The sequence below is a fragment of the Tetrao urogallus genome, assembly GCF_951394365.1.
Source record: "Tetrao urogallus genome assembly, chromosome: 8".
Taxonomy (NCBI): Eukaryota; Metazoa; Chordata; class Aves; order Galliformes; family Phasianidae; genus Tetrao; species Tetrao urogallus.
This window is the reverse complement of record NC_136821.1, coordinates 36,671,349-36,687,181: the sequence shown is the minus strand read 5'-3', so window position 1 is coordinate 36,687,181 and position 15,833 is coordinate 36,671,349. Positions and strand designations below refer to the sequence as shown.

At 38.2% G+C, this 15,833-nt stretch overlaps 1 protein-coding gene across 1 annotated transcript in view; it reads left to right on the top strand.

Annotated features, from left to right (window-relative positions):
• PCNT (pericentrin) overlaps window positions 1–15,833 on the top strand; it is a gene marked incomplete at both ends in the record, with an annotated part of 92,714 nt that overhangs the window by 3,224 nt on the left and 73,657 nt on the right. Inside the window, 9 exons of the mRNA XM_079539331.1 lie at window positions 2,342–2,545; window positions 4,809–4,859; window positions 5,859–6,038; window positions 7,086–7,229; window positions 10,143–10,307; window positions 10,540–13,023; window positions 13,107–13,199; window positions 13,426–13,602; window positions 14,604–14,859. Of these exons, the coding sequence (XP_079395457.1) occupies window positions 2,342–2,545; window positions 4,809–4,859; window positions 5,859–6,038; window positions 7,086–7,229; window positions 10,143–10,307; window positions 10,540–13,023; window positions 13,107–13,199; window positions 13,426–13,602; window positions 14,604–14,859 (3,754 nt within the window). The remainder of the gene's footprint in view (window positions 1–2,341; window positions 2,546–4,808; window positions 4,860–5,858; window positions 6,039–7,085; window positions 7,230–10,142; window positions 10,308–10,539; window positions 13,024–13,106; window positions 13,200–13,425; window positions 13,603–14,603; window positions 14,860–15,833) is intronic.

Below are 15,833 nucleotides of genomic sequence, written 5' to 3'. Positions count from 1 at the left end.
ACTCTGTTCTGGGCTTTTTGTTTTGGTGCCAGCTCACTTAGGGTGCCGTGGTGCAAATCTGCCCCGTGGTGAGCCACTGTGGGGACAGACAGCTTTTGGGGCCTGCCCTAGTACCACCGGCTTGCTGTTGTTACTTGTCTGCTACTGGTGAGGTGCAGATACACCAGTAGGTGTGGAAAGGCAGAGTGTTCTTCTGCACTAAGAGCTGTTTGGTGTGCTGTATGTGCTGCTGCTGCCAGGACAATGGTGTACAGAGTTATAGCTAAAAGTAAACCCTTCTCTGCTGTGGTTCTGCTAGAAAGCAAACCGAGAATCAGGCCCATCAAAAGGGGCACAAAGAGGTCTTGTTTTGGTGAGGGATAGATCACTTGTCATCTACTTTCTTTGTGAGCATATGCACTACTTTGTGTTACTTGTTGTCTGCGTATGTGATGGTGCTATTGGAATGAGTCTTAAATTCATATAGCCAATTAAAGGCTTTGGAAACCTGGTAATGCCATAAGAACACTTTTCCCCACCCAATGGTTTCCAGAAATCTGCAGTGTTGGATCCCAGATGCTTTCTAGTATTTCTCTGGAATTTTGGAGCAGTTAGTTTCTACTTATAAGCAATACTTATTTTGTTTTCCTAATTTTTAATGCACGTGAATGTGACAAAGTAAGTAGATCTTGCTGTTGTTGTTTCTTGCTTTTTTATCTTTGAGATGTGTATTTAAAAATTTTCTACTTGTGTAGATTTTCAGTCATGGAAAATCTTGATATTTTGATCCCAAATATCTTTCTTGCTCTTACTTTGTGAAGTCGTTGATGGATGCCTAGGATGAGAACCCTCTCTGCCTGTTGTTTCTTATCTTTTCTGATTGCTTTGCTCCTGTTTATCTTCTTCATCAGCTTCCTCTACTCTCCCATTATTCTGCAGGTTCTCTTCTGTCCTTGTTGCCCATGTTATCAGCTTAATTGGTGCAATAGCTATTTTGACATGTAACGCTATCAGTAAATGTTGGAGTTAACAACTGGTTTCAGGGGTTGCTATTCGTCTCATGACAGCTTTTTTAACCATCTTTGCTGTCTTTCCATTTTGCTTATTTGGAAAATCAATACAGCATCTGGCAATCTTTGCTTTAACTGCATTCAGTATTAAGAACTATGAGAACTACAGATTATAATCAATTTAAAAAGGGCTCTTTCTTTCCAAACAGCTTAAAATGCTGGTAAGAAACTGGTGTCTTTTCAGCAAATACACATTTTAAGCAGACTGAGAGTAGGTACTGCATATCTCTTGAGCTAAGCTGTCAGACAGAAATATCTGTAGTGAAATTGATGTGTGTAAGGAGAGAACTTAACTGAGCCACGGGAAGTGACAGGATTTTTCTGTGGTGTTGCTGTATTGCAAGAAAGCCAAGCTAGGAAACGGTGCATTCTCATTTATATTGCAAGTAGAACCTTACAATTGGGACTTTACAATTCGCATCCCATCATCATTTTTACTGTCTGTTCTATCTCATCACGGATATGCTAACAATGTAGTTGTAGCCGATCACCTTGGAGAAGGCTTTTTCCCCTATTAGGGGGATGCCTGGGCTTATGCTGTGAGGGAGATGCTGCCTGGAAGTGCTGCCTAAATGTAATACTAGAGTTGAAAATAAGATAATCCTTTTTAAGCAGTTTAAGGTGCTAAGAAAAGTTTGGTAATAAATTCTGTCAGTGACATTCTTTACAAATCCCTCGTGCTTCACTGTGCTGTGATAGTCTGATAAAGTAGAGCATCTGAATCTTCAACAGAAGAAATTAAAATGACCTGGCTTAATTAATTTTCTATTTATGTACTGTAGTCTGCTTTCTGGCTAGGAAGTTTTGCTGTATTCTCTTAAGGGGGTGGCAGGGAAGGAGCGTGAGGATTCACTTCCATTAATTTTAGTCTTAATGCTTAGACTGGCAAAGATCTGTTTAGATGCATTTCTAAGGGTTGTTGTTTTTGCCTGTCTTGCAGAAAGGCTGCTTTCCTACCCCCCACTCCCCCACCCCCAAATGATTCTAATATATTAACAATTTGTTCCTTTTCTAATCTGTCTTCGTAATTCTGGGTTGTCATTGAAACTTTGCATGTCACCTGTATTGAAATGAGTCTTTAGTACTAGTGTGAGATTTCTTGTGTAGTTGAACAGATATCTGGTGTGTTCTGAATGTGTAGGAAGTAAGAAGATCAAGCAGTTTTTCTGCAGATGTATATATTTTATCAAGCTGGGATATTCTTTGTCACCTATGAGTGTGTTAATCTTGTGGTCCTGCTACCTTTTTCTCGTTTACCTCTCCCTGTATCTATTCCAATCTTTTATGCACAGTTTGCTCACTTCAGAGAACGCAAAGCAAAAAGCAATGTCGCGCAGTCGCAGAAAAAGACGCCGAAGAGGAAGGGCTCGTCTGTCCACACGCATGACGTTCCACAGGAAGAGCGCGCAGTAATGGCCCCAGGCTGCGATGTCGGTAAGGGTGTAGAGAGTAAGGCTGAAGACACCAACCTCCTAGAGACAACAACAGAGACAGAGGTAAATCTTAGTATTTCTCGTGTTTCCACTTCAGTCCAACTGCAGATAGAAAGTATCTCAGGTGGTTGTTTTGCTTAATTGGGTGGTTAGCTCTTCGGTGCTGTCAGCTGGCTGCCACTGAGACACAAGTGAAATGACTTTTTGCATTTGTAGTAATTAACTTTTAAAAAAAAAAATTATATAAATAACGGAAATTTTTTTTTTTTAAAAAAGCTTTTTTTTTCCCCCACTAACTGAATCTTATCTAAACATCTCTACTGTATGGAATGGATGGCTTGCTTTGTCTAGGTGCTGTCTGTAGGTGAAATATTTCAATTTATCGTGCCAGCTTTTGCTGCACTGAACTTCTTTTGGCATGCTTCTGAATGTCTGGCTGTGATCCATGAAATGGCAGATTCAGTCTGAAGCGCATAGTAGATTAGCAAAAGTATCAGGACTTTTTAATACTTGGTTTCATGTCACATTTGCTGGCTCAAATACTTAACCTTTTCTGGAGGAAAAAAACAAATCTTTGAGCATGTTCTTATCAAATGCTGTCATGCCAAGCCAGCATAGACATTACTACAGTTGACAGACTTGTTTTAAAATGTATCTGTGGGTTTGCCTGATGTATTTCGGTTGGTTTGTGCTAATGACCTGCTAAAAGTGGCCCTTTAGTGAGTGCTGAAGATAGTCATGTTAGCAAGTATAGAAAGGTATAGCCTGTGGTATAGCTTGAGATTAGCATACATCTACTGATAGCTGCCTGAATTGATTGGTTGCTTTCTTCACCTCCTAAGCAAATTTTTGTCAGCTGTGGATGCTTTTTTCTTTCTCTCTCATAATGAAAATAACGTAGTTTTGAACAATACTTTAATGGGAATTTCTTGCTTCAGAAGTGGTTTGCTAGTGCTTTCACAAGCCCTAAAAGCTACAAGGTAACTATGGCTGCCACAAACTTTATCTCAGTCTGGGGCTTTATGTAGAAACTATTTTTTGAGTGTGCTTCAGTATGTTTTCTCTGTGAAGATTTGTGAGCTTCAGGGAGGCAGTGCCTTCTGCATAAAAAGCAGCTCTCCAGCGGTTGGTATAAGAATATACAACAGTATCAAATCAGTGTATTAGCAAACCTGATGGAGGATATCATTTGTGTGTGCTATCCTCTGTTCTGCAGTGGAGGTATCCCTAGTACTTTCAGGAGATCTTGAATGTAACGCGAGGATTGCAAAGGCTTTTAGGAAGCTACATACTAAGCTGTCAGCATTAGGAAAAAGACATGCTGTAACTTCATCAACAGTACTTTTAAAAAATTTGTATTAGCTTAAATTTAAAACAAAACTCTTATAGCATCTGTCAAAATAGCCTGCTTTTTAAAACAAATGGAATTGCTTTCTACGTTACATAGAAAGCAGTCAGTAGAAATTACTTAGTGCTGATTTGAAATAAAGATAGGCTATGGGGTGCTTCTTTTAAATAGTGCTAATGTCTTTTTTGCTTTATGTTCTGTTTGGCGAGAGTTTAATATATTTGAAGCAGTTGTACTTAATTAAGTATATGTGCCAGTGATCATCCGTCTGTACTCCTCATTGGTGAGGCTGCATCTCAAGTGCTGTGTTCGCTTTCAGGCCCCTCAATCTGAGAAAGATGTTGAGGCCCTGGAGCATGTCCAGAGAAGGGCAATGAAGCTGTGCAGATCTGGAGCACAAGTCTTACAGGGTGCAGCTGAGGGAATGAGATTATTTAGTCTGGAGAAGAGGAGGCTCAGGGGAAACCTTACTGTTCTCTACAACCTCCTCTACAAGGCGGTTGTGGCAAAGTGGAGATTGGCCTCTTCTCCCAGGTAACTAGTGATAGAAGTGGAGGGAATGGCCTCTAGTTGCACCAGGAGAGGTTCAGGTTGGTCGTTAGGGAAAAACTTTGAAAGAGTTGTCAGGCGTTGGAACAGTCTGCCCAAGTGGTGGTGGAGTTGCTGTCTCTGGAGGTGTTCAAGAAATGTTTGTATGTTGTACGGAGGGATGTGATTTAGTGAAAAACATAGGTGATTGGTGGATGGTTGGTCTGGATGATCTTGGAGGTATTTTCCAACCTCGGTGATTCTATGATTTATGAGACCATGTATGATCAACGGAGTTTAGCATTAAAGTCAGTCTTCTTCTGTCACTTACGTGTTGTTTTGTCGTGGATCTTGCTGGCTCACGCTTAGCGTATTTCCAAAATAATCATGCTTTTCCTTATGTACCTGGAAAAAATGGCCACGATGTGGTTTGTTTTGTTTATTTATCAGGGGAGTGCTGATTTGCCCATCCAGGATACAGCAATCCATCCAGCAGCTGAAGTAAGTGTACAAGAATATATATTTTGTAAAAGGTGCTAATATCTATGTGAATGAAGAATGTAACTTAATAAAATGCTGTATATAGATAGATTAGTTATTGTGCGTTGCTATAAAATGTTAAGTGATGTGATATCTCTATTTTGCAGTCTAAAACTGGTGCTTGTGTGTGTGTGTGTGTGTAAATATATATGTATATATATATATAGCTGCAAAATTGATTGGTAAGAGAAGCATTTGGACTAAAATCATAGAGCTTGTCTGGAGAACTTTGAAAGATTTACTTAATTGAAAAGTAAGCTTGTTTCTTGTATTGGTTCATATATTAAGAACAAAACATAATTAAAATATAATGTACTGTCTTTACCAATAGAATTGTAATGATAGTGCTCCTAAGAAGCTGCACTGTTAATTTGAGCAATTTATTCTTTGCGTTTAGTTCTGGTTTTGCTGTTAAACACCACAGAAACTCAATGTATATTGAATATTAATTTGCAATTGCTGGTTGCACTTGAGTTTAATTTTAAATCAAGAACTCTGTTCCTGTTCGTTTTCCTGTTCGTTTTCCTGTTCCCTTTCTAGTCCACCCTATGAATGAACTAGAGAACAGTCATCACAGAGAGAAATAAAAACCTTGTTTAATTTTGGTAGTGTGCCCTCAACTTGTAAATTTGAATGTATTTCATATCCCCAAGTGTGTCAGCATGGCTCTTCACAACCATTTGGTGCTGTAGAGTCACAAATCTCCCTAGTTTACATCTGCTGCTTGAAGTATCATGTGAAAATTACCCATGAGGAAAAGTATCTGAATTTTGGAAAGAATTAAGAACTTTCATTTAACAGGAACTTTATTTATAGAGTTTAAATGTTGACTCTTTTTTTTTTTAAAATAAATCTGCTCGAATTTTAAGCTTTCATCTCAAATTATATTCAGAATTGCCATAAAATGGAAATGATGCTTTGTATTGGTGACTAAAATCATTTTTCTTTCTTTTTATGAAGGAAGTTGCAGTATGTTCTGTGGCAGAATGTGATGAGCTTGATGATAAGATGTGTCAAACTAGAATAGCTGAGTTAGAGAAAAGATTTCTGGAGAAACAGCAAGCAGTTGAAAGACTGACTGTGCAGATGGATGAACTACAGGATCAACTTAGCCAGCATAGAATCTCTATGCAGCTTCAGGTATGTTTCATAATAACGGGAATAATACCACTTTAAATCTAAAAATGTAGGAGGCAAAACCCAAAGTAATTATTGCTTGTATTGAAAAGCATTTCACCTTGTTAACATATGCTACCAAAAGCAATACTTATGTCTTCCTTCTACCTGTTTGTGAAACCGTTGTTCAGGCCTTCATATTGCTTGAAGTGTTCATAAGTGCTTGAAATGTTCGTAAAGTCAATGAAGTAGTTTTATTTTGAGAGATTTTTATTGAAGTGCTTAGGTAAATTCCTGAACATTCACATGGTATCGCAGGCTTCCTTCCTCACCACTCCAAAATGATAAAATCATTTACGCTTGGGGTTTTTTTGTGCCTTTTAGGGATATTTTTTTGGTATGGACAAATGATTAAGTAGGATAAGGTGAACTTTATTAAACTTACGTATGCCTTTCCCTCTAAAAAAAAAAATATTTGAAAAGATATTTTAAAATTCCTTTCTCTAGCATTTCTGTGTAAAGGTAAATGATAGAGTGCATCCAAAGAATATTTGCTTCCTGCTTTGCGTGTTCTTTGTTTCAAAGTCCTAATAGAAGAAAAAGATGTTTCCTGATGGTGAGAAATACATTGAAAAGGATGTGATTACTGTAAAAATATGATGTAGCACATCTCATTAGCTTTCTTTCACAGGACTGGAGAGATGACATAGGGAAGACTTCAGAGCGTACTAAATAAGTAACTTTGTTGCCTATAGAAAAAATTAATTGCTTTTACACGAATAAGAGCTTTAACATTTAAAATAGTTTTTTTATTATTAGTATCTTATCCTTTGCTTAAAAAAAATGCAGAACAGATCTAATTGCCTTCATCTCTTTGCAATTAGCTGAAGATTTCTTTCATCATTCCTCCTATTGTGTTTTAACAGAAATATTTCTGGTCTATTCATGTGAGCTTATTAAGTCTTCCATGTAACCATATTGGTTAGCACAAAGACATGATTTAAGGGTTCCTTAAGGGTTCCTAGTATAAGAATGTCTTCATTTCAGAAGTATTTCTTGTGCATTATGTAGGAAGCAACTGTTCAAGAGCAGAATGAAGTCATAAGGAAACTAACAAGCTGCCTTCAACAAACAAGAAAGGATTGGGATGACTTGCAGGAAGAGGCTTCACACGTAGCTGATCAGATCCATGGCTTACAACTTCAGTTACATCAGGTGTGCTCCTTCCCTAATTTTAACTATGTTACAAAGAGGGAATAAAAAGAAATGTGTTTGCAATATTAACATTAAAAAAGAAAACAACAACAAAAAAAACCCACCACATCTCATGCTTATCACATACCTCTTTGTACAGTTTGCAGTGCAGACGTGAAAATGATTTCAGGGCAAGGCCTGAAATGCAATGCTTTGGTAGAGCAAATTCTCAGCTACAAGACACTGTTTTTCAGTCACCAGTAGTTACTCATTTTTGTCAGCCATGAACAAGAGTCTTTGTGCCATGTTGTAAAAAATCAGTAGGATACCACTGCCATTTCAACATCTGCCTGTGATAGTGTGGGCCAACATAATTAAATAGGAGGCATTACTTTTGGAGTAGTCAGCATAAAATTTATAAGAAAGTTAATGTATATAACTAACAAAACTTTTTTTAAAAAAATTATTATTAAAACATAAAGGAGAGCAACAAAAACATTAAACTAGTGGGATATTTGACCTTGTTTCTGTGAAACTAATGCATCAGCCTGGTTTGGTGGAAATGATTGTAATTCTTAGTGAGGTCTCAAGGTGCTCATCAGAGATTTTTGATGAAATTTTATTATTCCTGTACTTCATCCTTGAAAATGTTTGTTCACAAATGTAAGTACTGCTGAAAAGCAATACGTACACGAATAAGGTGTGACTGTGAAGCAGGGCATCTCTTTCTCTGGGAAGACAGATGTTATAGCAGTCTGGTAAGGAGGCATGATCAGACAAATGTATTTGTGTTGACTGAAAGTGGAATGGAAAATATACTGGAAATTGATCATTTTTAGAAATCTTGAAGCTCATTCTCAAATTTCTTTATCAAAATGGGAAGCATGGGTGCATATTTTTTCTCTGTTCATAGGGCTGTATGTATCTGATGTATGAAAATGCATAGTTATTTGCCATAACTTGAGTTAGTACCAGTGCCAATCGCACACTAGTGTTTGGTTATTGCTGAGTAATGAGTGTGTGCCTGGGACCTGGCCAGGCTGCTCTGTGGGGAAGACTCGCTGCTGTGAAGCTGTGGGGTTAGCTGCAGAATGGGCTGACCACGCTTGGTCTGTAGGCTGAGTTGGACATACCTGTTCTAGTAGTTTTCTGTCCTTTTTGCCTTGTGGTACCCAAAACTGCACACAGTGCTCAAGGTGAGGCTGCACCAGAGCAGTGTAGAGCGCAACAATCGCTTTGCTTGACTGGCTACCGATGTGGTTGATGCACCTGGAATATGGTTGGCCTTCTGGGCTGACTTGGCACACTGTTGACTCACGTTTGACTGTGACTCCGAGGTTTTTTTTCGGTGGAGTGTGCTCCAGCATCTAATCCTCCCAGTATGTATGGAAAGCCAGACTTGCTCCTTCTTTTCCTGCAGAATCCAGTGACACTTGCTCTTGTTAAACTTCGCATTGTTGGTTATTGCCCAGCTCTTGAATTTGTCTAGATTTCTCTGTGAGGCCTCTCCAGCGATGGAGTCACCAGCTCCTTCCAATTTAATATCATCAACAAACTTGCTCAGAACCTACATCCAAGTCATCTATGAAAGCGTTGAAGAGAACTGGTCCTACAGTGGAGCCTTAGGGAACCCTGCTAGTTGCTGTCCACCAGCCTGATGTAACTCTATTTTAGTATAACTCTTTGGGCCCAATCCATTACCCAATTGCTCACTCATCACATGATATTTTTGTCTAGCTGTATGCTGGGAATTTTGTCCAGAAGGATACTGGGAGAAAACTTATTAAAAGCTATACTGAAATCCAAAAAAAAATGTCAACTGGCTTCCCCTGGTCACACTAGATGGGTGTCCTTGTCATAAAAGGAAATAAATTTAATGCAACAGGTCCTTCTTTTCATGAGCTGATGTTGGCTGTTATCAATGACCTCATTGCATGTCAGGTGTTTTTTCCAGTATCTCTCAGCATAATTTTTTCAAGCACTGAAGTGAGACTGTCAGGTCTAAGTTTACCAGGGTCATCTTTCTTGCCCTTGAAAATTGAAATAATGTCAGTTTTCAGTCAACTGGGACCTCTCTAGATTCCTAAGACTGATGAAAAATAGTTAAGCAAGGACTTACGATGACATTGTCCAGCTCTGAGAAGCTGGGAGGAATCCCTTTGGGCCCCATGGACTTGTATGCATCTATGTGGAACAGAAAATCCCACGTAAGTTCAGGGTTGGCTGGGAGTTGATCACTACTGCAGCCCCAGTCCTCCACCTCTGCCCCTGGGGTGCTAAAGCTGATGATTGATCTTGAAGAAAGAGGCAAAGAAGACATTAAACATTTCTGCTTTGTCTATGTTTGTAAGGTTACCATTCTCATCAAGTAATGACCAATCTCTGGTCCTCGTCTTGTTAATGTATTTGAAAAAACCTTTTTTATTGTCCTCCCTAGTACTGGACAGCTTCAACTCTAACTGAGCTTTGACCAGTTTGGTGATAGGTGAAGGTACTAATGCTGGCTTGAGCGTATTGATGTTTTCTTGGCTTCAGCAAAGTTTTTAGAAAAATGCATTTATTTATTTATTTATTTACCATTTGGTGGGAGGAAAAAAAGCCTTTACTATTCACTGTGAAATCCTTTGTAGAAAAGATTGTGTTCGTTGATTTCTTACTAAAATGTCCAGTCCACTGGAAGTCCTGTCTCATTTTGGGGGGCTTTGTAGAAGTGAATTAATTAATGTTATACTTTGCTGTGAGTAATAGTATTTCAAACATGTTATCTGTTGTGTGATTTTTTAGGATTTTACTTATCTACTGAGAAAGGAAGATGATACATAGAATAAATCTGTATTCAACAAATACAATACATCTTATGCGTACAGTGGGATTAGTTTAGGAGCTATTCTTATATAAACTTTCTTCTGACTGGGAGTAAACTTATGTGTTCAGGTTAATGTGATGCTGAAGAATAAAGGCTCTGGGAAGAAAGAGGTATTAGAAGCCCAGCAGCAAATGTCCTTGTTTCAGAACAGTCTCCAAGAACAAAATGCACGTTTGGAGATGCTGCATCAAAGAGCACAAGACCTGGAGGTACAGCTTGAATCTTCTCAAAAGGTAAAATTGTATAAAGTACCTTTACTGTTATGAGTTGTAGTTAGTAGTAGTTATGGTTCTTTTCGGAGGAAGAGCCTGCACTGAACATATAATTTGTGCATGAGGTCAATGTTACTCTGTACTTAAGGGGAAATGTTAATTGTGAAGAGACATGAAAAACATGAGACTTAAGGAACTTAAAGCATGTCAGTATTTCAGTGGTAAATTTCATATGTAATATTTTATTTTTAAGAATACCAAAGATAAGGAATATCCGCTTGCCCTAATGGAAGAGGGTACGAAAGATGCAATGCAACAGCTATATGAAAGCATAGGAGAAAAAGATGACTGTATTAAAAGTCTCCAGGATCTACTGGCATCAGAAAGATTCAATTTGTCTATACTACAACATACTCTTTCTCTCCGGGACTCAGAAATAACAGAATTAAAAAACGAAATAACCTTAATCAAAATGAAAGAACAGCAACATATTGAAGAACTGAAAATGAATCATGAAAAGGATGTTTGCAGACAATTGGAGCACTTGAAGGCTAACCTGGAGAAATGTCACAGAAAAGAAATTGCAGAAGCCAAGCAGATATATGAAGAAGAAATGATTTTAAAACATAAAAGTGAACTTGAACAGTTAAGGAAAGAACTTTCTGCTCTGAATTCTGAAGAACACATTCAGAATTTAAATAGAATAATAACTAACTTAAATAATAGTCTTTATGAATCTGAAATTAGTAAAGAAAATTTGAGAAAGGAACTTGAAAACCAGCAGGAAAACTTCCAGAGAGAAAAAACTGAGGTTGAGATTCAATACAAAGTTTTAATTAGCGATCTTAAGTCTCAACTTTCAAAGGCAGAAGAGCAGGTCAAGGAAGCCCAGCAATATGAGCAGGAAAAACAGCACTTGAATGAAGGGATTCAGAAACTGAATTATTTCATCCGTGAATTAAATAAAAAGCAACTTTCTGAGGCTGCAGAAAGTAAAGATGCAAAGCAAAAGCATGATGAAGAGACTGTGTCCAATAAAAACCTAGGGGAAATACAAACTGTACCAGATATACTGGAGTTGCAGACAGTGAAGCTTGAGGAGATGTTGAATGAACCACGCCGATTTAGAGAAGAGCTAGATCCTGACAAACTAGATTTCCAGTGTCAACCAACAGTAGATTCATTAAGGGATGAATCGGAAGAAATTGTGTGCTCAAAGACCAGAGAGCATAATAAAAGTAGTGGAGATCACTTGTCTGAAGAACCGTTGCCAGAACTAGGATTTTTCGCTACTGATGAAGAGATACTATCAAAATATCTTGTCTTCACAGAGAGACCAGAGCAGTCATACGTGTCAGGCTGTTCTGAAGGTTATACCACTGAAGAAGATAAATGCAGTAGGATTGGGTTAAACAGTAGTGTGCTTTCAGATCCCAGCACAGATTTTAAACCTCCTCAACTAAACTTTGACCTTGATGAAAAATCATGCATTGGCAGTTTGACTAAAGAGGCATTTGAAGAGACCAAGGTGGAAGCAGAGGCCTTCATTTCACTTGTGTCAGATGGCTCCCAACTGCAATGCAAAATAAGTGACGATGGTGATGTAAAGGATGATGAGAGAGCTTGTGTAGTAGAGAGATGTGTGAAGCTAACTGAGCAGCTCTGCAAAAAAGAGTCAGCCTTGAAGAAATCTCATCAGGAGACCCAAGAAGCTGTTGAAAAATGGAAGAAAACAATAGCTGAGCTCTGTGAAATTAATGTGGAACTGAATAAGGAACGTGAAGCACGGCTATGTTGTGAAGAACAACTTCTTCAGAAAACAGAGAGGGAGAAAGAACTTGAAAACAAAATAAACCTCCTAGTAAAGCAACAGAATGAGGATGGAAGCCAATCTTACTGTGTTACAGAACATTTAGCAGAAGTGTCTAAATCCTCTACCTGGCAACAAATGGTAAAAGACCTCCAGGAGGAAAAAGAAATGTTGATGGTGCAGCTGCGAACTCAGGAGCAGTTAGTGAAGGAAGTTCAAGAGCAGAAAATAGCTTCTGATTCTGTAACGAGTGAAGTACAGACTCTTTTTGGACGTCAGTTGGCTGCTTTGCAAAGTCAAAGGGATCGAATGCAGAACCAGCTTGATGCTCAGAAGGCTAAAAACCAGAGAGTAATGGAGCTACTTGGTCAGAAAACCATACTGGAAGAGACAATGCTAAAAGAACAGGAGTTGCTCAAAGCAGAAATCAATAACAAAGAGCAAGACTTAGCACTCTTGGTGAAGGAGAAAACAGCATTAGGAGAGAGATTATCAATCATGGAGAAGGATCTAATAAAAGCAGAGAAAGCATTAGCAACAAATGCTAGCATCGTAGCAGATCTTGAGAAAAACATACATGAAGTTAATACTGAAGTGCAAAACCTCAAAGAAGCACAGGAGTGTGAAAGACTAAGATATGAGGATAGGTTGAACTTCAACAACATGGAAATTAGTAAACTTCATGCTGAAATAAAGGCAAAAAGTACTGAATACAGTGAGAAAGAAAGCCAACTGATTGAAGAAATAGCTCATTTGAAGAAGGTTCATTTGGAGCTTGAAAATTATTTGCGGGAATCCTTTCAGTCTGTACAAGATGCAAAGAAGGCACAGTCTGAGATGATGAATTATTATAAGGAGGAAATTGTTAAAATGGAGACTCAGCACCTTGCAGAATTAACTAAGCTGAGTTTGACACACAAGAAGGAGGTAGGCAACACCAGTAGTGGCAGGTTTTGGATTTTTGAATACTTAAAAGTAGTCATTGCAAATGTTTGTATCCCTGTTTTCAGATAGAAGAATTAAATGCTGAAATAAAAGATAAAGTTGAAAAGCAAAAGAAGTTGGAGGAAGAAAGAGTAGAACAGCTTGCTTTAGTAAAAAAGGTAAATAGTGCAATCAAGTTTACTTCAGAAAAATAAACTTATTCTGCATTGTTTGTCACCTAAGCAAGATAAATGTTCTGGAGATGGAAAAAGCTATCAATTGTTTTCTTCTATTTTGTCTTTGATTTGGGACCGGGGGAAAGGAGAATTTTCAATCAGTAACTTTATAGTGGGGGCTAACCAGCACTGTTATGAAGAAAGCCCTTTATCTGAGCATTCTGTGCAGGTACATGAACGAGAGCATGACCGTGAAATTTCTGAACTTATTACTAAACATAAAGAGGAAATGGAGGAGCTCCGTGCTGAACTTAATAAAGAAAAGCTACAGCTGTTGGATGAACTTCAGCAGCAAATGGCAGCCACACACAAAGCAGAGATTGAGCGTGCCCAGCTCCAGTCACAGGTAAAATAAATAAATACAGCAATTACTGTATTCATTGTGAAGAGAAGGGTCTGCAATTTTTGTCCATACTAGGCATGCTATTTCATATAATGTTTAATTGAGTGACAGATATTTCCTTGGTGGGTGATAATAGGTTTTTTCTGCAGGAGCTCTTCAGAGTCATTCTCTGTGGCTGTATTTTAACATTAATTTCAAAGGAAACTGAATTTGATTTTTATTTTCTTTATAAGTTTAATAAATAAATGTATACATTTTAAAACCCCAACATTTTAGTTATTCTGCTAATTACATTTGTTGAATAATTACTTTTGTGCAAAATTGAGGTTTGCAAACCTGACTTCCTTCTAAGTATTTACTGTTTAGTGTTTTTTTTTTTTTTTTTTTTTTTTTTTTTTTTTTAACACTTCTTCTAAATGTAAAGTGGCAAGACTAGGTCTAGTTGTCTAAATTTGACTAGGTCTAGTTGTCTAAATTTGACTAGGTCTAAATGTAAGATGTTGGTGTACTGTTTAGGTTATTTAGGAATTACAAATTTTCAGGCAGTATGTTTTGGCTGCCAGTTTTAGTTGATGGATATTCACTATTTTAGTTGAATTTAGTTACCACATTTCCAATACCACTTTAGAACCTTGCTATGTACCGTGTTATAAACAGTGACAAGAGAATTTCTGTAATACTCAATGAAGGAATGGGATGTACATGTGCTCTGTTCCAAAGACTGTACGAGAATGGACATATGGAAGGTATTTTGTTAGAGTTGCAGTTAAGAGGCAGATAAGGAAAACTTACTTTGCACTGAAAATTGTTGGTAAATCTCACTGTTACAGAAGTCAGTTCTGTCTCTGCAATGACGAAACACTTTTCAGGTACAGAAAAGCAAAACTTAGAGGTGCTAACAGTTGAAAGCAATTCAAACTGAAACTGATGATTGGGGGGGGGGGGGGGAAGTGAACACCTGCTGTTGGAGGAGACGCTAAAATGTTTTTTCTTCTCCATTACAGACGCTTCACAGCCTTGAATTGGAAGCATTACGCCTAAGTTTAAATAACTTGCACACCTCCCAGCTTGAGCTTACTCAGTCTAACTTGAGAAAAGAAAAGGAAATTGCACTTGTGGAGCTACGGGAGATGCTCAATGATAAGCGTGCTCAGGAGATAGCAATTCTACAAAGCCGCCATCAGCTGGAGGGGGAGAAAATTAAAGAACGTTGTTTAAAGGAAAAAGAAGACCTAACGTCAAAGTATCAGCAAGAATTAGGTATTAAATTTGGGAATAACAGGCAAGATATTGAAATTCAGTCAGTATTATTCTGCCTTCAGGGGTTTCCATCGTGATGTAGATTCGGCCTTATGATTGAAGGCTGATATTGCCTAGAATAGGTATAGTGGGTAGACTTGCACGTGCAGGATTAAACTTTGAAGGGCAAAAATAAAGTTATCCAGACCTAATCTTAACTCTTCTTCAACTATGTGCATGTTCTGCAGTTGTGTCTGTAAAACAGCAGTATATTGAGCTAGTTGCTTTCAGGAAGTGTTAGACAGGGCTGTCCCAAATAATTTACTTGGTGCAAAGAGTAGAGCTCTTATCCGTGTTTCTTAAGGGTTTTTATTGCCCTAAGTCAGCACTGACTACTGGTGTGTTTCTGACAAGATGTGTAAAAACTTACTGCCTTGCCCACTTGTTGGTTTCAAAAGTAAGAGAAAGGACTTGAAAAGGATCTGAAAGACTCAGTGTGAACTTGTACCAGATGTTCTGTGTAAGAACCAGGAGGAAAGCCACAGCTGTCAATACTGAAGCCCTGCTGATGGCTCTGTGCCCATTTGGGGGGTATTTACCCCTTTTCAGATCAGAGAACCATTTCTGAACAATATGGCAGGGCTTAAGGAACTTCTGGACAAAGGTGAGGTCTGCAGCAATTCACTGAAGAACTTGTAGGAAACTTTTCTTTAGTTCTCCTTTCCTGAGAGGAAGAAATATTTTTGGTGGCTTTTTGACCCGAGAACAGAAGAGCATAAGTAATATAAAGAACTGCTGGGTTAATGGGGTTTTGGAGTACAAGGGGGTCTGAGCAAAGTTCTCTGAATCAGTGCTGTTTATCTGCACTTTGGCACTGCAAGTTGAACATAACCACTTAGAAATGCTTGAATGCAAGGACCTGAAGAGGATCTAAAATTAGATGATGCAGGAGAAATGTGAGCATTGTAGATGCTGTTATCTGGAATGATAGAGGA